Source organism: Hyperolius riggenbachi, chromosome 7 (assembly GCF_040937935.1).
Source record: "Hyperolius riggenbachi isolate aHypRig1 chromosome 7, aHypRig1.pri, whole genome shotgun sequence".
In the NCBI taxonomy this organism is placed as follows: domain Eukaryota; kingdom Metazoa; phylum Chordata; class Amphibia; order Anura; family Hyperoliidae; genus Hyperolius; species Hyperolius riggenbachi.
Window position 1 is genome coordinate 283,321,395 of NC_090652.1, and position 24,075 is coordinate 283,345,469.

At 44.3% G+C, this 24,075-nt stretch overlaps 1 protein-coding gene across 1 annotated transcript in view; it reads right to left on the bottom strand.

Moving 5' to 3' along the window:
• Positions 1 to 24,075, bottom strand: part of KYNU (kynureninase) — a 137,067-nt gene that overhangs the window by 40,913 nt on the left and 72,079 nt on the right. The window contains exon 8 of the mRNA XM_068247079.1: positions 21,746 to 21,892. Coding sequence (XP_068103180.1) covers positions 21,746 to 21,892 — 147 coding nt within the window. The remainder of the gene's footprint in view (positions 1 to 21,745; positions 21,893 to 24,075) is intronic.

The window sequence follows — 24,075 nt, forward strand, 5'->3', positions numbered from 1 at the left end:
TGCACTGCACAAAGTTGGCTCTTATGGAAGAGTGACAAGAAGAAAGCCATTGTTAACAGAAAAGCATAAGAAATCCCGTTTGCAGTTTGCCACAAGCCATGTGGGGGACACAGCAAACATGTGGAAGAAGGACCAAAACGGAACTTTTTGGCCAAAATGCAAAACGCTGTGTGGCAGAAAACTAACACTGCACATCACTCAGAACACACCATCCCGACTGTCAAATATGGTGGTGGCAGCATCATGCTCTGGGGTTGCTTCTCTTGCGCAGGGACAGGGAAGCTGGTCAAAGTTGATGGGATGATGGATGGAGCCAAAACCTCTTGGAGTCTGCAAAAGACTTGAGACTGGGGCGGAGGTTCACCTTCCAGCAGGACAACGACCCTAAAGATAAAGCCAGGGCAACAATGGAATGGTTTAAAACAAATCATATCTATGTGTTAGAATGGCCCAGTCAAAGTCCAGATCTAAATCTAATCGAGAATATGTGGCAAGATCTGAAAACTGCTGTTCAAAAACGCTGTCCATCTAATCTGACTGAGCTGGAGCTGTTTTGCAAAGAAGAATGGGCAAGGATTTCAGTCTCTAGATGTGCAAAGCTGGTAGAGACATACCCTAAAAGACTGGCAGCTGTAATTGCAGCAAAAGATGGTTCTACTAAGTATTGACTCAGGGGGCTTAACCTCCTTGCCGGTCTAAAAAATCCGGCAAGGAGGCAGCGCCGCACATTTTTTTAATTTTTTTTTATTTAATTATCATGAAGCGAGCCAAGGGCTCGCTACATGATAGCCGCTAAGCGGCGCCATCCCCCCACCCACTCCGATCGCCTTCGGCGATCAGAGTATGCAGGGAATTCCGTTGAGAACGGGATTTCCTGCAGGGCTTCCCCGGTCGCCATGGCGACGGGGCGGGATGACGTCACCGACGTCATGGACGTCGGGGCGTCATAGGGAATCCCGATCCGCCCCTCAACGCTGCCTGCCACTGATTGGCCAGGCAGCGCAGGGCTCTGGGGCGGGGGGGAGCGACTCGGCGCGGCGGATTGCGGCGGATCGGCGGCGAGCGGCGGCGATCGGAAGTTACAAGCAGCTAGCAAAGTGCTAGCTGCTTGTAACAAAAAAAAAAATTATGCAAATCGGCCCAGCGGGGCCTGAGATATCCTCCTGCGCAGGTTACCCCGAGCTGAGCTCGGGATAACCAGCAAGGAGGTTAATAATTATGCACACCCCACTTTGCAGTTATTGATTTGTAAAAAATGTGTGGAATAATGTATGATTTTCGTTCCACTTCTCACATGTACACCACTTTGTATTAGTCTTTCACGTGGAATTCTAATAAAATTAATTCATGTTTGTGGCAGTAATGTGACAAAATGTGGAAAACTTCAAGGGGGCCGAATACTTTTGCAAGCCTCTCTCTCTCTCTCTCTCTCTCTCTCTATATATATATATAATAGCACGGTATTACAGGGTAATTGCTCAAAGTCCCACCAGGGGCCTCTGCAGGCCAGACCACGATTTGCAAGTCCTTCCTTAGGAAGCCAGGTATAAGTGCCCCAGTATAGGTTAGCCAGATATAAGTACCCCAGTATAGGTTAGCCAGATATAGGTGCCCCAGTATAGGTTAGCTAGGTATAAGTACCGCCTGAACAAGCATATGTAGATCAGGTGTTTTGGACATTATTGTCAGATCTGACAAGATTAGCTGCATGCTTGTTTCAGGTGGGTGTCTCAGCCACTGCTAGAGACAAATAGATCAGCAAGGCTGCCAGGCAAATGGTATAGTTTAAAAGGAAATGCATATGGCAGCCTCCACATCCATCTTGCTTCAGCTGTCCTTTAAACATAACAGATTTATAGAAATACGAAAATAAGCTTCAGTGTAGTTCTGAACAATCACCAGTAGATGGCAGTCTTCCTTCAAGTAAAGTATAGCTTGTGATGAAGAGGAAGCCGATCAAAGGGGTTTTAAAAGCAAAAAAATAATGAGTCATTTTTTTAAGGGCCAAACATACTGTTCTTCTCTGAGACATTTCACATACTGACAAATTAAAATCTCAGGCAAAGTATAATCATTTAGAGATACTGGCATTGAAGTACCTGGAAAATGATGATCTATTGCTGCTTACTGAGTTTAACTGCCGATTCATACCTGCCCACTTCTAATAAAGGTATTATGCAGTGCTGGACTGGACTCTTCTATTATAGATTTATGCTATTTACTTAATTAGGTACAGCATTTTCAATACTAATGTGGTTTTTACAGCTGATCTCAAGGTGCTGATATGTTTTTTTAACCTTTGCAGTATGACTCAACTGTGATATTAAATCAGTTCAGGCTCATTTTTTAATATGTATTTAATAGAGCATTACATTAATTGTGCCTTGTAAATTTTGTAAGAAAACACTTTTCCATTGCAAAATAAAAAAAGTAATATACCAGCTGCGCTTATTCACCGATCCTCATACTCCTCGGGGACTTGCCGCTCCATACTCGCTCAAAGTTAGTCTGAAACCCTCCTATATAACATGACCATGCAGGAGATGGAGTGAATGCTCTATTAGCTGAGGCCACGCCTCCATGCACTCTGGTAGTATTTGGTGCTTGTCTTCCAGGTGCCTGGAAATTAACTAGGTAAGCAGCCTGGTATTAATCAAAGGCATTTAAAGTGACATTGTAGCGGAAAAAAAATTATGGTATAATGAATTGGTTGTTTAGTAGGAAGCAGTAGATTTGGACGCATGAGACAAGTGGACAAAAAGGGCGCCCCATTCACTCCCATTATAAATATCGTTTATCGGGCGCCGAACAGGGAGAAAAAGGCGCCCGAGATTATTAACGTTTTAACAAACGGCGCCCGGAGAATTTTAAGGATTTATGACTATGTTTTTGATGATTTAACTTTACAAAATCAGCCTGTGACGAATAACGTTTATAAAGATACTAAATCACTATTTATAAAACATTTCTAAAACATTATTATCCACCCAAAAAAATTAATTACATTTATTTATTTACATTTTTTATTTATTAATGTCTGTAAAACATTATTATCCATAGGGGGTCTTAGGTTTAGGCACCAACAGGGGGTCTTAGGTTTAGGCACCAACAGGGGGGTCTTAGGTTTAGGCACCAACTGGGGGGTCTTAGGTTTAGGCACCAACAGGGGGGTCTTAGGTTTAGGCACCAACTGGGGGGTCTTAGGTTTAGGCACCAACTGGGGGGTCTTAGGTTTAGGCACCAACAGGGGGGTCTTAGGTTTAGGCACCAACAGGGGGGTCTTAGGTTTAGGCACCAACAGGGGGGTCTTAGGTTTAGGCACCAACAGGGGGGTCTTAGGTTTAGGCACCAACTGGGGGGTCTTAGGTTTAGGCACCAACAGGGGGGTCTTAGGTTTAGGCACCAACAGGGGGGTCTTAGGTTTAGGCACCAACTGGGGGGTCTTAGGTTTAGGCACCAACAGGGGGGTCTTAGGTTTAGGCACCAACAGGGGGGTCTTAGGTTTAGGCACCAACAGGGGGTCTAGGGGTTAGGGAGAGGTACAGGGAGGGTTTTTAACAAACGTTAAAATAAGTTTCAGTTTACAAATAGGGAAGATTAACGTTTTAACAATTGCCAATCAAATACACATTATTTAGTGATTTATAAATTCTTAAAACACTATTTCTAAACGAAATTCTACACAATATTTCAATAAACGATAATACTGTTTATCGTTTACACCACGCGCCCTTTTTTCCCGACACCCTTTTTGTACGTACCCGTTTAGTATGGATAATTACTAGAACATTAGTAGCGGAAAAAAAATTCTCATATTTTTATTTTCAGTTATATCTTTTTTTTTGTTTTGTTTTTGTTTTTGTTTCTTAAAGGGCCAATACACTGGTCGATTTCAGCCATTGATCGATTGATCGATTCTATAGAATCAATCGATCAGAAATAGATTGTTTCAAATCTGTTGATTGATTTGTGGCCGATTTCGATAGATTTTGATGGATTTTATCTATCTGACAGGATGGAAAATCTAGGTCGATCTGCTGCTGGTAGCAGATCCATGGCCCATAGAGTTGCATTGGATCTAATGGTCCAATAATGCATTTAGATAGATTTCCAATAGATTTCATTCTCAAATAAGGCTAGATTTCCAATAGATTTCATTCTGAAATAAGGCTAGATTTCCAATAGATTTCATTCTGAAATAAGGCTAGATTTCCAATAAATTTAATTCTGAAATGTATTGGAAATTTGTCCTTAGTGTTTGGCACACATCATATAGATTCCTGTCAGATTCGACTTGACAGGCATCTGACAGAAATCTATCTGCTGCAAATCTATAAGTGTATGGTCATTAGGGTCACTTGGAGTGGATGCAAAACATCCTGGTAAAAGCGACATTGTCTGTTTATGATTATCTTGTCTTTGCGCATAGAGAGCAAACGGCATGACTTGTCAGGAGGAGGATAGTTCTTTTGCATAAGTAACAGCTGGAGTTTCTTAACTCTTCCTGTACTTGAAACAATACTACACTTATGTCTCTGCTCCTAATGTGCTATTTCATTGCTGTACTTACTACACAACATACAAATTATTATATCATAATTTTTTTTTCACTTCGGTGTCTCTTTAAAGGGAACCAGAGACGAAGCCCCCTCATGTATTTTACCATGTATATCAGTAAGAACATTAGAGAAAACACTTACCATGCTCTCTGTTTCCTCCTCACTGCTAAAAGTGTCTGTTAGCAGCAGTCACAAGAATCCCAGACTGAGCAATTAAATCTGGCTTTGCTGGGAATGATTATTGCTGAGTCATTATAGCAAAGCCACAAGGGGGCAGGCTTGGGCTTGAAATAACACCACAGAATACAGATTTAGCTATAATCTTTCTGTAGCAAAGCTAGACGGAGCAGCCTGACTTCTCAGTCGGGGGTTCTTATCAGAGGTGATTACAGTCAGATTACACAGAGAACAATGAAACAAAGGGCAGATTAGGTGTTTACTGTCATGTTCCCACTGATTTATAAGGTAAAATACAAGAGGGTGCTTCATCTCTGGTTCTCTTTAAGAAGGTTTAAAGCAGCAGGGTCAGCCATACTATGCCAGGAAAAAAAGCACACACATATAACTAGATAAATACTTGTTCTTACATAACATATGTATTGTACTTTTTATTTCAGTGAATTTTATATAGTAAATGGAGATGTGAGCGAACAGTTCGCCCGCGAATCTCTGTGTGGCCGTACTACTTCCGGGTTGCTATGACCCGTAGTAGTACGGCTGCGCTGGGCCGGCGGTGCGCGTCTTTGATTGCGCGCCTGTTGCCGGGCACTCTCTGCGCATGAGCGTGACATCACTCATGACGTCACGCACATGCGCAGAAAGTGCCCGGCAACAGGCAAGGATGCGCACCGTCGGCCCAGCGCAGCCGTACTACTAAGGGTCATAGTGACCCGGAGGTAGTAAAGGGTGAGTGGTAATAGTAAATAAAGAAAATTCTGTTCCTGGCATTTGCCATTTTGATTCACTCTGACTGAAACCAATCCTGATGACTTTTCCTCGCTTACTTTTTTTCCCCCCTAGAATCTGCACTGTCATAGCTAGCTTGCTTTGTAAACACATGGGAGCACAGGCATAGATAGTATTTCAGCTTCACACTGAACTGCACTCAGCCCGTCAGTGAGAAGCAGGGATGGGGCAGGGGAGGTAACAAGCTTCTTTCTCTCTCATCGGCTCAAAATAGAGCCAGGCTGACTAAGCTAAGCTAAGCTAAGATAAGATAAGATTTATTACAGCAAAAACATTTCTGAATAGATTGGAGTGCTTGCAATGCAGGATAAGGTTCCAGGCTGTATAATATAAACACAGAATAGTGGGCAAATGGAATTTGATTTTGTGGCTGACAATCCCACTTTAAGAAATGCAATGCCTTCATATATTGCAAAGTTGAAGAAAGGCAAGTAGTGGCAACTTGTCTTCTAGCATATGCATTTCACATAATTTTTGAATTAAAGTTGAATTTCACCCTTAGGTGAAATATCACAAGGCATCGGTTAAGTGAATAATATTATCTCATTAGAATGACGCCTATCAGTTTTTAACCTGAGGTAAAAAACAATTTATTGAGATAAACATTTGGATCTATCCTTCTTCTAAAAATAGTGTTTTTTTGTTGTTGTTTTTTTTAGATATCCTATAGTTTTACTTTATGTTTAACATTTACGAAGTAGATTTAATGTTTTATTGTCTCTGCTCAATGGAAGTCTATTAAGTGCCCAAACTTAAAGCACATGAACTATTTACCCTTTTTACCCCCCTTCCTCAGCAGTTGTTCTCCACAGGAAAAAAAAAGTTTTATGACTGAAATTCCTTATCAGCTAGGGTTATGCTTTAATCAAGGATTGACAAGACGAAAACTGTTACTTGCATGCCTGTTGTTACAATCTACCAACAGAGCACAAAGGAAGGACAACTGGTAAAATGGCCATGAGGTTGTGGGGGCCTCAAGCTCAGCGATGCATATGGGAACAGAAGATGAGCCTGTCTGCTGTAATTCCACAGAGGAGCTACTGTAGCAAAAATTGCTAAAACCCTCAATGCTGGCCATTGGAGAAACTTCTCAGAACACACAGTGCATCTCAGCTTTCTGCATATGGAACAATGCAACCAGCCAACCAGTCATAGTGCTCACATTGACCCATGTCCACTACCAAGGGTGCCTACAATCCGAGGCGTACCTACAGGGTTGCAGGTATGGCATGTGCCATAGGCGATTCTTACTGGGGGTACTTCTCCATAGCATCCTTGGTGTTCACCATACAGATTCTAGTTTTTAACTTTGAGACATGCTGCTGCCTGGTTAACTCTTTTAGGGGCACATGCTTCCTCTTGTGGGATATCTTGTGGGGGATATGTACAGGCTGACTTATTGTGATACTCCATTCTTACTGGCCATGTTTCACTTCAACTTGGACACAACCAATTCATCCGGGACATCATAAAATATTCGGAAGATGTGCCCCCACCCTTCCCCGGGGGTGGATTTCAGTGTTTGCCACAGGCGCAGTTGTCTCTAGATACACCTCTGCCTGCAATAGCCATGTAAGCATCAGAATTGCAATATGGAGACATGGAAGAAAATGGCCTGGTCTGATTTATCATGCATTTTATGGCCTTCACATTTCCTATATGAGATCCTCTGAGGACAGTCATCGGCATGGCCATATACTCTGTAAAGTGCTGCAGAATGTGTCAGCACAATATAAATACAAATGTACAGTATAATATTAAAATAATAATCATAACTTCAGTCCAATCAAATGTGTAGAATGTGCTGGAAAAACCACTTCACTCACAACTCACAGGGCTTAAAGTCGAATTCAACTCAAAATTAAACATTTCTGCGCTAATGCATTAAAGGATACCCGAGGTGACATGTGACATGATGAGATAGACGTGTATATACAGTGCCTAGCACACACATAACTATGCAGTGTTCCTTTTTTTCTTTCTCTGCCTGAAAGTGTTAAACATCAAGTATGTAAGTAGCAGTTCCTGTCTGAGTGAGGACTGGGTCAGACTACAGTGTGGCCCTCACTGATAAGAAATTACAACTATAAAACACTTTCCTATCAGAAAATGGCTTCCGAGAGCAGGAAGGAGATAAAAAGGGTCAATAGTTCATAGATTTTAGCTCTGGCATACTTCATTGAATGTGTCATTGAGCAAAACAATAAACCAGTAAAAACTTAAAAGTAGATTTAAATATAAATGAAAACTGTGGAATATCTTAAAAAGTCATTTTTAGGAGAAGGAGGATAGATACAATTGTTTATTTCATTCGTTTATTTTCACCTCGGGTATCCTTTAAATACATTAAAGAATGACTATGAAACACTACCGATATAAGACCGCTATGATATCCTTTGAAGGCATATTTACATCTCACTGCAGTTAACTGATATCATTGCTGGCTGAAGGAAAATGATCAGATTGATCCCCAATTAAGTAATTACTGAACAAATTAAGGAGAGAAAGTTATCTGCTTCCCCCTGGATACAGCTGAAACTTGTTTACATACTTTATTATACCTTCCAACGCTATCTGGCAATTCTCATGGGCAAAGGCAAGTTTATCAATTAGCAGCTAAATGAGGTAAAAAGCTTGAGTCTTAACCCTTCCAGTACCTTGAAAAACAGTCAGATATTTTGAGCTTTTAATTTTATGCTGTATTTAAAGCTTTAGATAGACCATAGATCAAATTAGAGTATAATACCACTTTATCGATTCTGCTTATAACACGCCATAGAACACCATCAGAGGTCTTACGGAGTCCATGCTTTGATGGGACAGGGTTGTTTTGGCAGCACAAAGAAGACCTCCACAATATTAGGCAAGTGTTTTTAATCATGTTGGCAGATTGTGGTACTTGTCTTGTGCAGCAGGAGATGTGAGCACAGGTAGGGAAATCTCTAACCACCTTTGTGTGGATTTGCCATATTCCCTGAAGGCATCTCTAAAATCAGAAATCTTTGTTAGCCCGGAGCAGTTAGCTAGAACCACGTGGCCACCATCCAGATATTGTAATACACTACATGGTGGATTTGTTCTCGGCTCAGAACAGAGAGGGAATGGGCACATTATTTTATGCATTAGCATCAAGATCTCTTTTCCGAGTGAAATATAGACTTGCAAAATAAGGCAAACAACTTGACTGTCTGCCATTTATGGTAATGTATATTTTGCTTAACTTTCACACTGTAAAATGTCATGAAGCTGGTGTGGAATATCTGAGTTCAAATCTCTCCCCCGGGCTGGTCTAACAGGACACACTGGCCCAATCTCTCCCCCGGGCTGGTCTAACAGGACACACTGGCCCAATCTCTCCCCCGGGCTGGTCTAACAGGACACACTGGCCCAATCTCTCCCCCGGGCTGGTCTAACAGGACACACTGGCCCAATCTCTCCCCCGGGCTGGTCTAACAGGACACACTGGCCCAATCTCTCCCCCGGGCTGGTCTAACAGGACACACTGGCCCAATCTCTCCCCCGGGCTGGTCTAACAGGACACACTGGCCCAATCTCTCCCCCGGGCTGGTCTAACAGGACACACTGGCCCAATCTCTCCCCCGGGCTGGTCTAACAGGACACACTGGCCCAATCTCTCCCCCGGGCTGGTCTAACAGGACACACTGGCCCAATCTCTCCCCCGGGCTGGTCTAACAGGACACACTGGCCCTTGTTCAATTCACTTTCTCTCCAGTCAGAGTGCTGAAAAGTTATTTTAAACAGAAAATGAAAAATTATCTCCTAGGACAGTGATGGCTAACCTTGGCACTCCAGCTGTGACAAAACTACAAATCCCATCATGCCTCTGCCTCCCAGAGTTATGCTTAGAGCTGTCAGAGTACTGCAATGCCTCATGGGACTTGTAGTTCCACCACAGCTGGAGTGCCAAGGTTAGCCATCACTGTCCTAGGAGAAAACATAGGAGGAACGTGAATTGGATCGGGCCCTCGTGGCCATATGCAATTCACTATTTCTCCTGAGTTTTCTCCTAAGAGATACATTTTCAACTTCTATTTAAAATAACTTGTCAGCATTTTTTAGTTGAAAAAGTACCAAAAAGTAGTTGAAAAAATACAATTTAAATTATTTTGAGTATTTTCTTGCTTGCTGGCGATTTAAAACTCATTTTATTTACAAGGTATGAAAATATCACCGAGGAGAAAACTCAGGAGAAACAGTGAATAGCATCTGGACCTCTGAGTCTTATTTACCAAAGTTCTCATGTCCATAGGCAAACGCAGAGGGGGATTACAGCTGCCCAGAATCCCCCCTCAGGCCAAGGCCAGTGCAGTGTCTGGGGACAGGCACACGTTGAGACACCAGTATATCTGTAGGCATCCTGCAGCTCACAGCACTGCACCCTCTCTTTCCCTGCTACAGTTGACTTTATGTAGCAGCAGCAGTGAGTGTACAGAGCATGGAGCAGCAGCGTGTATACAGAGCATGGAGCAGCAGCGTGTGTACAGAGCATGGAGCAGCAGCGTGTGTACAGAGCATGGAGCAGCAGCGTGTGTACAGAGCATGGAGCAGTAGTGTGTGTACAGAGCATGGTGCAGCAGTGTGTGTACAGAGCATTGAGCAGCAGCGTGTGTACAGAGCATGGAGCAGCAGCGTGTGTTCAGAGCATGGAGCAGCAGCGTGTGTACAGAGCATGGAGCAGCAGTGTGTGTACAGCGCATGGAGCAGCTCTGGGGAATTTAACAGATCAGGTATGAGCACAGCCCTGTGCCCTGCTGTGTGAATGCGTCAATTTTCCGCTTCATTAGCAATGTTGGCTGTCCTCATTATTATCTGTATCCAAACTGTTCCTGATCCATCCTGTTGTCGATCAGGAGGCGATTGGACACTTAGGAAAAAATTGTCAGATCCTGTTGGTCGGACAGGAAATTTCATTATGTGTACCCAGCATAATGTCCTACCATATTATTATACTGTACTGTATGTGGCTGAGGGACGTCTTTCAGGAATCCCCCTCTTGAAAATACTGGGTTTGCCCCTGATGTCCACTAAAGCTCTCTTTTATGTAATAAGAACTTGACTTCTATTTGGCAGATAAAAAGGCTTGCAAACCTTGCAGGGATGGATTTACCGTAAGGCACTGTAGGTACTTGCCTACAGGCGCTTGATGATGGAAAGGCGGCTCACTCCCCTCCCCTAGTACCTCCCTCCTTCCCTATGCAGAGTCCTGATGAGAGTGTAAATGAGGTTACTCACCCTGCTCTCGGCATTCCACTGACCAGATCTCCCTTCAGTCGAGGGCATCACTTGTTACTTAACCACTTGATGACCGCAGTGTCAAACCCTCGTAAAGACCAGGCTCTTTTTGGCAGAACTGGGCTGTGCAGGCTTTTCAGTCTCTTGCACAGCCCAGCTAATAAGTATGGCGATCAGACTTGCCTCCTATTTTTGTCCCTAAGGGGACATCCTGCCAGAGGATTCCGATTGCTCCTGTCACATTTTTTTTCTTAGTCCGCATCAGGGTCTCTCTCTCTCCCTCCCTCCTCCCTTCCCTTCCCTTCTCCCCTCCATGCATTAAACTGAACAGGACGGCAGTCCTTCCTGTTCCGCCTCTCATAGGCATAAGCCTATGAGACGATGACGATCCCCAGCCAATCAGAGGCCGGGGATCGCCGATCTCATACAGCGCTGCTGGAGACCGCAGCACTGTACGCTTGTAAACAAAGGGGATTTCTTTCACCTTTCGTTTACAAGCAGCCTGCTAGCCGTGATCGGGTAAAAGGGGGTTCCTACTTGGCCCTTTGACCCTGCACAGTAGTACTGCTTCCGGTCAAGGGTGGTGATCCAGGGGAGGGTCGGGGCCAGGTCTGGACTGTTGGAGACAATCGAAGTGAAAAGGAGGATGCAGTTACCTTATGCAGCAGACAAGGGGAAAACTTTTACGTAGCTCTGTTGCCTCGCTGATTGTTTAATGACCAGATCCATTTTTTTTCTATTTTTACTGTGGAATTACTGTGGGGGGATCACAGTGATCACTGGGTCAGAAACCAATGAAATTGGCTCCTGACCAGCGCACAGAACTCACTTATCATTGGACAGTGGAGTAAACCAATGACAGACTTGCGATCGCGGCAGGAGCGCACGAAGCTAGGCTATTTAAATCTACGCCTTGTAGAGTTTAGAGTTTCCAAACAGGGCGCAGATTTCAACAGCCTACGCCTGGAACCGGTTAACCGCTCAACTCAACCAGTATCTAATGTTCCAAGCCGCATGCCATTTGTTTTCCTCTTTTTGTGGCTACTTCAGTGGACAGATGAAACAATAATACAATTGTGCTACTTGCTGTCTTTATACCGCACACAAAGTCGGAATGATGCTTTGAATGAAGCCGTTTGTGTGACATGGTCCATGGATTTTAGGATTCATAATTTAGCAGCTCTGCAGTGAGTATCCTGTGAGGAATTGACACACTGAAGCATATTTTCTCTTCTCCGAGTAAAACAGGTGTTAGGCTTGGAGGTGTAATCTCCACAGTCAGCATGCAACACATAAGCTGACGTGAAGGAGGTACACACACCAGCACAAGGAATCAGGATATCCCCAGTTTAGTGGAGGAGAGGACTGACTCCAATAGGAGATTGTGGTGCACAGAGCCGGTGCAGATCCAAACAGCCACAAACAATACTTTCGTGATAACGTCTCAGCGCAAAGTAGCGCTGAGCGCATAAACCAGGACTGAGGAGATCAGGACAGGTTGACAGAATGAACGCTTGCTTAACTAGCCACTACTTAGTGACAGCAAGTGTCCACAACAAGACAGACTGGAATGAGGCAACCAATGCGTTGCAGCGATGGCGTGCCTCACAAAGACAGGACAGGGTAGTCAGGAAATAGGGAGAACAAGATAGATGAATGTAACACAGACAAATATACAATAAGTATGTATTCCTAGCGTATTACAATTACAGCTATCAATGAAACTATTTGTAACGTCTGACTAACATATGTATATATCGGCAATGAACCGATATATAACATAAGCAGGAACACTGACTAGGACTGGAGCAATACAGGGAACAGGACTCAGAAGGATTCGCTATCTCTTCGCAGAGATGAACGCAATCCACAAACAGAACCAGGAGCAGGATACTAACTCAGCACCGGTGATCACGATACGCGCAAACTACCAAAACGTGCTGGAAGGCTGACTAACTGAACACAGGATATAAACAGTTCGTGTACGTATATATCAGCGACACTGATGTATCAACGTAACACGAATACAAGGAAAATAACAAAAACGTGCAAGTATGCGTATATATTGGCGATGAACCAATATATGACACAAGACAAGCAGAGTAACAACTTCTAGAACAAGAGCGGAACTAGGAGGACTCGCTGACCCCTTCGCAGGAGTCAGCGCAGTCCACACGGACTAGGAACGAGGTGGGGCACGAGCAGAGTAACAGACAGAATCTGAGACTATGGTAGCCCATGAAGCATTGCAGGAAGCAGTTCTTTATACTGAGGTCATCCAATGGGAGCAGACCTGCAGATTCCCACACAAGTGAATGGGAATTAATCACAGGCTGACAGCAGGAAAAGGCAGACAATGATATGCAGCCTGCAGGAAAGGGATTGCCACTCCATTGCAGCAGACAATGTTCGTTTACACAAAAGCATATTAAACTGTCATTAACTTCAGAGCGACTGCAGATGGAATCAGCAACTAGTTTAAGTGCAAACCAAACTATGCAAGCAAATGCATGTAATGACATCAGAACTGCTTGGGTTGCAATACCACTGCAGCCAGCAGTAAACGCTGCAGAAGCGATCGTAACAACAGGTCAGTGAACCGGCATATCGTTGGCACAAGGGCAGAGAGGGGATTTCTTTCCCCTTTCATTTACAAGCAGCCCGCTAGCCGTCATCGGGTAAAAGGGGGTTCCTGCTTGGCCCTTTGACCCTGCACAGTAGTACTGCTTCCGGTCAAGGGTGGTGATCCAGGGGAGGGTCGGGGCCAGGTTTGGACTGTTGGAGACAATCGAAGTGAAAAGGAGGATGCAGTTACCTTATGCAGCAGACAAGGTGAAAACTTTTATGTAGCTTTGTTGCCTTACTTATCCTTTAATGACCAGATCAATTTTTTCTATTTTTACTGTGGAATCACTGTGGGGGGCTCACAGTGATCACTGGGTCAGAAACCAATGAAATTGGCTCCTGACCAGCGCACGGAACTCACTTGTCATTGGACACCGGAGTGAAACAGCGACAGACTTGCGATCGCGGCAGGAGCGCACGAAGCTAAGCTATTGACATCTACACCTTGCAGAGAGTTTCCAAACAGGGCGTAGATTTTAACAGCCTACGTCTGGAACCGGTTAACCGCTCAACTCAACCAGTATCTAATGTTCCAAGCCGCATGCCATTTGTTTTCCTCTTTTTGTGGCTACTTCAGTGGACAGATGAAACAATAATACCATTGTGCTGCTTGCTGTCTTTATACCGCACACAAAGTCGGAATGATGCTTTGAATGAAGCCGTTTGTGTGACATGGTCCATGGATTTTAGGATTCATAATTTAGCAGCTCTGCAGTGAGTATCCTGTGAGGAATTGACACACTGAAGCATATTTTCTCTTCTCCGAGTAAAACAGGTGTTAGGCTTGGAGGTGTAATCTCCACAGTCAGCATGCAACACATAAGCTGACGTGAAGGAGGTACACACACCAGCACAAGGAATCAGGATATCCCCAGTTTAGTGGAGGAGAGGACTGACTCCAATAGGAGATTGTGGTGCACAGAGCCGGTGCAGATCCAAACAGCCACAAACAATACTTTCGTGATAACGTCTCAGCGCAAAGTAGCGCTGAGTGCATAAACCAGGACTGAGGAGATCAGGACAGGTTGACAGAATGAACGCTTGCTTAACTAGCCACTACTTAGTGACAGCAAGTGTCCACAACAAGACAGACTGGAATGAGGCAACCAATGCGTTGCAGCGATGGCGTGCCTCACAAAGACAGGACAGGGTAGTCAGGAAATAGGGAGAACAAGATAGATGAATGTAACACAGACAAATATACAATAAGTATGTATTCCTAGCGTATTACAATTACAGCTATCAATGAAACTATTTGTAACGTCTGACTAACATATGTATATATCGGCAATGAACCGATATATAACATAAGCAGGAACACTGACTAGGACTGGAGCAATACAGGGAACAGGACTCAGAAGGATTCGCTATCTCTTCGCAGAGATGAACGCAATCCACAAACAGAACCAGGAGCAGGATACTAACTCAGCACCGGTGATCACGATACGCGCAAACTACCAAAACGTGCTGGAAGGCTGACTAACTGAACACAGGATATAAACAGTTCGTGTACGTATATATCAGCGACACTGATGTATCAACGTAACACGAATACAAGGAAAATAACAAAAACGTGCAAGTATGCGTATATATTGGCGATGAACCAATATATGACACAAGACAAGCAGAGTAACAACTTCTAGAACAAGAGCGGAACTAGGAGGACTCGCTGACCCCTTCGCAGGAGTCAGCGCAGTCCACACGGACTAGGAACGAGGTGGGGCACGAGCAGAGTAACAGACAGAATCTGAGACTATGGTAGCCCATGAAGCATTGCAGGAAGCAGTTCTTTATACTGAGGTCATCCAATGGGAGCAGACCTGCAGATTCCCACACAAGTGAATGGGAATTAATCACAGGCTGACAGCAGGAAAAGGCAGACAATGATATGCAGCCTGCAGGAAAGGGATTGCCACTCCATTGCAGCAGACAATGTTCGTTTACACAAAAGCATATTAAACTGTCATTAACTTCAGAGCGACTGCAGATGGAATCAGCAACTAGTTTAAGTGCAAACCAAACTATGCAAGCAAATGCATGTAATGACATCAGAACTGCTTGGGTTGCAATACCACTGCAGCCAGCAGTAAACGCTGCAGAAGCGATCGTAACAACAGGTCAGTGAACCGGCATATCGTTGGCACAAGGGCAGAGAGGGGATTTCTTTCCCCTTTCATTTACAAGCAGCCCGCTAGCCGTCATCGGGTAAAAGGGGGTTCCTGCTTGGCCCTTTGACCCTGCACAGTAGTACTGCTTCCGGTCAAGGGTGGTGATCCAGGGGAGGGTCGGGGCCAGGTTTGGACTGTTGGAGACAATCGAAGTGAAAAGGAGGATGCAGTTACCTTATGCAGCAGACAAGGTGAAAACTTGTATGTAGCTTTGTTGCCTTACTTATCCTTTAATGACCAGATCAATTTTTTCTATTTTTACTGTGGAATCACTGTGGGGGGCTCACAGTGATCACTGGGTCAGAAACCAATGAAATTGGCTCCTGACCAGCGCACGGAACTCACTTGTCATTGGACACCGGAGTGAAACAGCGACAGACTTGCGATCGCGGCAGGAGCGCACGAAGCTAAGCTATTGACATCTACACCTTGCAGAGAGTTTCCAAACAGGGCGTAGATTTTAACAGCCTACGTCTGGAACCGGTTAACCGCTCAACTCAACCAGTATCTAATGTTCCAAGCCGCATGCCATTTGTTTTCCTCTTTTTGTGGCTACTTCAGTGGACAGATGAAACAATAATACCATTGTGCTGCTTGCTGTCTTTATACCGCACACAAAGTCGGAATGACGCTTTGAATGAAGCCGTTTGTGTGACACGGATTTTAGGATTCATAATTTAGCAGCTCTGCAGTGAGTATCCTGTGAGGAATTGACACACTGAAGCATATTTTCTCTTCTCCAAGTAAAGCAGGTCAGTGAACCGGCATATCGTTGGCACAAGGGCAGAGAGGTTAAGTCACCAAAGGCCAATCATAAAAAACAAGGCAGGGAACTTTGTACAGCGTCCTGTCTCATTCAGGCTGATGAGGGGAGCGATACTGGCGTCAGCACCTCAGAGATCTGTCTGCTGACTAAATGGTATTTCTATGGAAGCAGATGGCTGCCTCCTGACTGCGATGTTACTGCCTGCCATAAGAAATGCAGACTTTTTTCAATGGGCTTTTGTAATGATAGTTACATAGTTACATAGTTATTTTGGTTGAAAAAAGACATACGTCCATCGAGTTCAACCAGAGAACAAAGTACAACTCCAGCCTGCTCCCTCACATACCCCTGTTGATCCAGAGGAAGGCGAAAAAACCCCCACAAGGCATGGTCCAATTAGCCCCAAAAGGGAAAAATTCCTTCCTGACTCCAGATGGCAATCAGATAAAATCCCTGGATCAACATCATTAGACATAACCCAGTAATTGTAGCCATGGATGTCTTTCAACGCAAGGAAAGCATCTAAGCCCCCTTTAAATGCAGGTATAAAGTTTGCCATAACGACTTCCTGTGGCAATGCATTCCACATCTTAATCACTCTTACTGTAAAGAACCCTTTCCTAAATAAATGGCTAAAATGTTTTTCCTCCATGCGCAGATCATGTCCTCTAGTCCTTTGAGAAGGCCTAGGGACAACCTGATGAAATCCAACTCCAAAAAGAATGTGTATTTTAGGTGTCAATAATGCAGAAAAGATTTAGAAACAACTCTTAGGTTTTTACTGCTGTCTGCCTTCCCATTTTGGATACATTCCTGTATTTCCTGTTTGTGGTTCCTATCTCTGGCATGTGTGTGTGTGTGTATGTATATATATACAGGGATGGGCTTTCGAGTATGCAACTCGAATTCAAAATTAAAATGAGGCTTGATTGCCTCAGGTGTGACCAGTGACCACGGAAGATGGGGTTACTTACCCAGAAGTCCGTCGGGTTCTATGCATCTACTCCATGCGTTCCATGACCCACTACCACACTTCCTCCTTCAAGCTGAAAGGAGGAAGTGTGGTAGTGAGTCGTGCAACGCGTCCCATAGGTCACGTGCGAGTGGAGTGAGACGCACAGAAGCCGACGGACTTCTGAGGGTAAGTAACCCCCTGTCTCCTGTGCACACACCTGAGGCAATCAAGCCTCATGTTAATTTTGAATCTGAGTAGTTGCATACTCAAAAGCCTATCCATATATATATATATATATATATATATATATATATATATATATATATATATATATATATATATATATATATATATATATATATACACATATAAGGTTAGAGAAACCGAGAGCCCAATATAGTGTAGTATGTTCAGCATAAATATAGTAAAGATAATTAGTGAGAAAAGTATACTCACAAACGTGGGTTACCACAAAGGCAACCACTGTATAGGCAAGTGAGGAGATTAGACCTGTTCTCACTCAGGATCAAGAAGTCGCTCTCTGTAGATTCTGTAGATCAGAAAAGTGGTAGATCACCCCTCCACCAGGGGTGGGCACGGTACAGCAAACGGGGAACAGAGGATGCCAGCAGGGTAAAAGTGGATAAAACCTTTAAAATTTGCTTGGAGGAAGCGGCAGACTTACCTCCATAAAGCAGACACGAAAGACTGTCTGTATAATAGTCATCACATTTATTATATAGTGTCCCAAAAGTGCAACGCGTTTCGCAGGCCATGTCCGCTTCATCAGGCAATAAACGTGGGGACAGCGCCTCAGTAGCTACTCCTTCTACTGCTGAAATTCTGTTTGTCCCCACGTTTATTGCCTGATGAAGCAGACGTGGCCTGCGAAACGCGTTGTACTTTTGGGGTTTCGTGTCTGCTTTATGGAGGTAAGTCCACCACTTCCCCAAGCAAATTTTAAAGGTTTTATCCACTTTTACCCTGCTGGCGCCTCTGTTCCCCGTTTGCCATGTATATGCATATATATCATATATATATAGCATTGAAACATCTGATCTGTAGATGGCACTCAGGAAAAAAGGGCGCGGGTGGCTAGTGCACGAAAAGGGCGCCGCCATAGACTCTAATGCAATTATCGTTAATACGGCGAAAAATGCAGAAAAACGTGCGCCTGATAAATATCATTGACAACATTAGAACATTAAAGTTTTTGAAGTATGTTATCGTTTTAGAAGCTTGCAACGTTATAGTTTTTGCCATATTATTTTGTTTGTATTTACAGACTTTACGGTAGCAGGAAAAAAGGGTGGACGAAAAGGGCGCTGCCATAGACTTTAATGCAATTATCGTTAATACGGCAAAAAAGGCAGAAAAAGGGCGCCGCGAAAATTTTCGTTAATAACATTACAACATTATAGTTTTTGAGGTAGTTATCGTTTTAAAAGTTTACAACGGTATAGTTTTTGTCATATTATTTCGTTAATAAGTACAGATTTTACGTTTTCAAATGTATTATCGTTAATATAAGTAAAAGGGTGTTTCTGCAGAGGGAGTGGTTAGGCTTAGGCACCACCAGGGGGAGTGGTTAGGGTTAGGCGGCACCACCTAGGCGGCGGTTAGTTTTAGGCAACACCAGGGGGGGGTTAGGATTAGGCACCACCGGGGGGTTAGGGTTAGGCACCACCGGGGGGTGGATAGGGTTAGGCTTCACTAGGGGAGGGGTTATTTTTAGGCACCACCAGGGGAGGGTTCTATGTGAGGATACGGTTGGGTTAAGCAGTATTGACGGAAAACGTAACATTTAACGTTAATATTTCTTCGTTATTATTTCTAATTTATTTTTGCAACAGTAATTAGCGTAAATAAAGCTTGACAACGATGGTTTTTGTTAGCAAATTTTGTTAATACCTGGCGCCAAATTCGTTAATAAGTCAGGCCCTTTTTTTCACGGCACCCTTTTTCATGCACGCGATTTTACGTTATCAAAGATATCACTTCTATGTGTAAAAGGGTGTTTCTGCAGGGGGAGTGGTTAGGGTAGGCTCCACCTGGGGGGGAGTGATTAGGCACCACCAGGGGGAGTGGTTAGGGTTAGGCACCACCAGGGGATAGAGTTGGGCCGAACCTCCGATTTTAGGTTCGCGAACCGGGTTCGCGAACTTCCGCGGAAGGTTCGGTTCGCGTTAAAGTTCGCGAACCGCAATAGACTTCAATGGGGATGCGAACTTTGAAAAAAAAAATAATTATGCTGGCCACAAAAGTGATGGAAAAGATGTTTCAAGGGGTCTAACACCTGGAGGGGGGCATGGCGGAGTGGGATACACGCCAAAAGTCCCCGGGAAAAATCTGGATTTGACGAAAAGCAGCGTTTTAAGGGCAGAAATCACATTGAATGCTAAATGACAGGCCTAAAGTGCTTTAAAACATCTTGCATGTGTATACATCAATCAGGTAGTGTAATTAAGGTACTGCTTCACACTGACACACCAAACTCCACTGAACAGAACAGGTATGCAGTGGCGGGTTCACAGAACAGGTATGCAGTGGTGGGTTCACAGAACAGGTATGCAGTGGCAGCAGGATCACTGAACAGGTATGCAGTGGTGGGTGGGTTCACAGAACAGGTATGCAGTGGCAGCAGGATCACTGAACAGGTATGCAGTGGTGGGTGGGTTCACAGAACAGGTATGCAGTGGCAGCAGGATCACTGAACAGGTATGCAGTGGCAGGATCACTGAACAGGTATGCAGTGGTGGTGGGTGGGTTCACAGAACAGGTATGCAGTGGCAGGATCACTGAACAGGTATGCAGTGGCAGGATCACAGTACAGGTATGCAGTGGGCTGAGGGCTCACTGAACAGAACAGGTATGCAGCCAGGAAGAAGTTAAGCCTAACTAATCTTTCCCTATATGAGAGACTGCAGCAGCTCGCCCTACTCTCACTAATGCAGGCACACGAGTGGCCGTAATGGCCGCCGCTGCCTGCCTTATATAAGGGGGGTGGGGCTCCAGGGGCTAGTGTAGCCTAATTGGCTACACTGGGCCTGCTGACTGTGATGTAGAGGGTCAAAGTTGACCCTCAGGTGCATTATGGGGCGAACCGAACTTCTTCCGCAAAACGTTCGCGTGCGGTACCCGCACGCGAACCACCTAAGTTCGCGCGAACCACGTTCGCCGGCGAACCGTTCGGCCCAACTCTACCAGGGGAGTGGTTTGTTTTAGGCACCACTTTGGGTCTGTGTGAGAGTAGGGTTGGGAAAAGCTGTATTGTTGATCTACGTTACAATTTTTAATGTTAATATATTTTCGTTATCAACTCCTGCCTGTTTTAAAACCGTTTTTTATAGTTAACCAGTTTCGTTTCCCATTTATTGTTATTGAGATTTCGTTATCCACCTGCGCTGTTTCTTTATTCAGCCAGGCCCTTTTTTCCTTGCGCCCTTTTTTCATGCACGCGTGGCACTATTCTGCTTGTTTAATGCATAGTTGGTGAACCCTGTATAATAAATATCAAGATTTCTGTAGTGTGCTAGCAGCCAGAGAATGTCCTCAAATCTTACGTCACACAAGAAAATCCAACACACGGGGGGTTGCAGCACACAAAACTCTTTAAGCAGAGTGATTCAATGAAAAGCAGTTTCTGACATCTTATCCGTACAAATAAACCAGCTCTGCAGAGTCGCACAATAATGATGTATGTGATTGCACTTCCCACTAGAGAGCTGGGTGGGAGTGTCTTAGGACTGGGCCGAGGAAGGGTAATGCATACTAAATCAGGAACAAGGGAGGGAACAGAGTAAGGGAGGAAATGATATCAATTGGTTTCAAATTCATGGATTCCAAGATGGCAACTGCCTGAAACAGTTTTCTCTTTATTCACTATATAAAATTCACTGAAATCAGAACGTGGACAGCACTATACATATGTTATGTACGTAGAGCAAGTATTTATCTACTTACATATGTGTTTGTTTTTTGAGGCAGTATAGATGACAACTCCTCTTTAATGCTGAGAATACATGGTTCGTTTTTGCCGTGCGTTTCTCCTCTCGATCGTTTTTGCCGCTCGATTCTGCAGTCGATTCTCTTATTTTCTGCTCGTTTTTCGTATCTTTTTCCATTCACTTCTATCTGAAATTGAGCGGCAAAAGAATCGAAGATCGGACATGTTGGAAATTATCTATCGGACCATCTAATCACCTAAAAAATGAACCTTGTATTCCCAGCATAAAGCAACGTTTCAGGCAAAAGGTCCTTGGAAGCTGGGAGTCTGTGCTGCTGGAAGTAGCCAGATAAAGAGCTCCTGAATATGTAGTTTAGTATTAGTTTATCTGAAAATTAGTTAACTAAAGAGTTTCTTCAAAGACAAGTACTCTTCCGGTGCTACACAAGAGAAGATAACATCAGTGACTGAAGATGGATCTGTAGATAAGGAGAGACACACAAGTACCTTTTTGTGACCGACCTCCGTAATTTTAGGGATGTCAAACAGCTGTCCTGTGTAATACTGAACCCCACTGAACATAATAAGGGCAATCGAGTCACCTTCTCTCTCAATAACTGACAGGATATCTTCGGTCCTCAGCGTCTCTTCCCCCTAGTTAAAAAAAATTAAAATTAAAAAAAAATTGCACTTTTTTATTTATTTTTTCTATTTTTCATTTTTTGATGCTCAAAACATATAAAATACAATATATAGGAGGTTACAGTGGTGCCCAGCAGAGATGGATAAAGATATAACGGGGCCCTAGGCAAGGTAGTAGTTGGTGGCTGGATGGTGTAATGGTTAAGGGCAGGGGCGTCTGAGTCACTAGGCAACTCTAAATTTTTGCCTATGGCGCCGTGGGTGGAAGTGGGCGCCCTCTCGACAAGTTGCCGCTCTGTGCGTGTTTATTTTTTTTATTTTTTTTCAGTCAGGTCGGCGCCAGCTGTGACAGGCAGCTCAGCCTGTGCCCGGCGCCGCCTACTGGTCCGCCCCCTTCCTCTCCTCCTCTCAGAGCGAGCAGTAGCAGCACCGCACGCACGCACATTCGTTTATGTGCGAGTGTGATGCCACCGCCTACTGGTCTGCCCTCTCTCCCTGCCCGCTCTCTCCCTCTCACTGTGTACATCGTGCGGCCGCCGCACTCTAGCTTGTTTACATGCCGCGCCGGCGCCACCCCTAACTCCGCCCCCGCCTGTCATACGTGCTTGAGGCACTGTGTGTGACGCAGGCAGGACGGAGGGACCAGTGCTACCGCGGTGCCGGCTGACACCTGGCTGACCTGACTGAGCAGTGTGCTAGCAGAGACGACCACACACACACCTCACTCACAGTGAGTGCCATCTCTGCAGATCTGACTGCTGCTCTTGATAATTTTTTTATATGCATCCTGGCTGGCCCTGATTCCGCCCCCCCCCTCCCCCGCTCGCCCATGTGGCTTCTGGGAATGGATATTAAATAATACAGGGGCATATAGCATCATGCCTGCTGCTGTGTGGGCTGCTGTGTAGGCCCCAGGGAATTGCTTAGGTTGCCTGGTGGATGATCCTGCTTTGGTTTCCAGGGATCTCCAGCTTTATACTGACTGTATATACTGATCTCAGCAGAAAGGAGCGCCTGCAGGTATTTTGCCTCCCAATTTTTTTGGCTAAAATACATGTCCCACATAGGATTAGGAATGGTCTATGAGATGCAAATAATTTTGAGTTGATGCAGCATTCTGCACATTTTTCTGGAAAATGTATACAACTTGAAACAAACCAATCAAATCCTGCTGAGGTAAAATTCAATTGATCCATTTTCAAGCTGCATGAATTTGCATAGAACATTTTCATAATCCTGTATCAACTCGAAATTATTTCCATCTCATTGACCATCTCTGGTCCCACATTCACCGGAAGCTGATTGTTTGCAGGCATCTTACCCTATTTTTTTTTTTATTATTCTGAAATAAAAATTGAGCATTTTTTGGCATATTTGTTTAAATGATTTATCTGATTTGCACTTGAAAAAGGAACATTCGAAAAACTTTATTTTAAAAACAGGAATTATAAACACATTGGGCCAATCCAGCTGCCTGGGCTCGTCAACTTCGTTTAGTGCCATGACCCACTACATGGAAGCATTCATCGCAATGCATTTACCGTTGATTGCCGGTAATTGTGCAAACGTTGCAGTCAATCAGATTTTCCACGACACCGTGTGTAGCTTCTAGCATTGTTTGAGGTTCTGTTCCCCCCTTGAGGCTCGAAACATGACGACGGAACAACGGGAAACGATGCCAAATGTTTTTCTGCTTGGTAGCAGAAAATCATTTATCATCGGTTAAACAAGACGCCAGCAGCCGGCCATTTGTTTGGGGATTTTTTTTTTTAGCTTTGTCTGAGCCTCCAATCCCACCTTGCAGTATTATGGCGACCCACATAAAGTGCTGCTTTACTGATGTAGGCAGCAAGTCTCTCGGAGTACAAAAAAAGTTTGTAAATACCTTGTGCCAGAAATGCCATCAATGATCTATAATTTAGCCCAAGGCACATACAAGCAGGAAGGTCTATTTCCTGCTCTAAGCACAGGGCTTGGGGACTCTCAAACCCTCAAATGCCCCGTAAAGGAAGAGGAGGGGACTAGACAGACAAGTCTGCAGCACCCTTAAAGTAAGAGGAGGAGACTAGGGCAGAAAAGCCTGCAGCATCCTTAAAGCAAGAGGAGGAGACTAGGGCAGACAAATCTGCAGAACCCTTAAAGGAAGAGGAGGAGACTAGGGCAGACATATCTGCAAAACCCATAAAGGAAGAGGA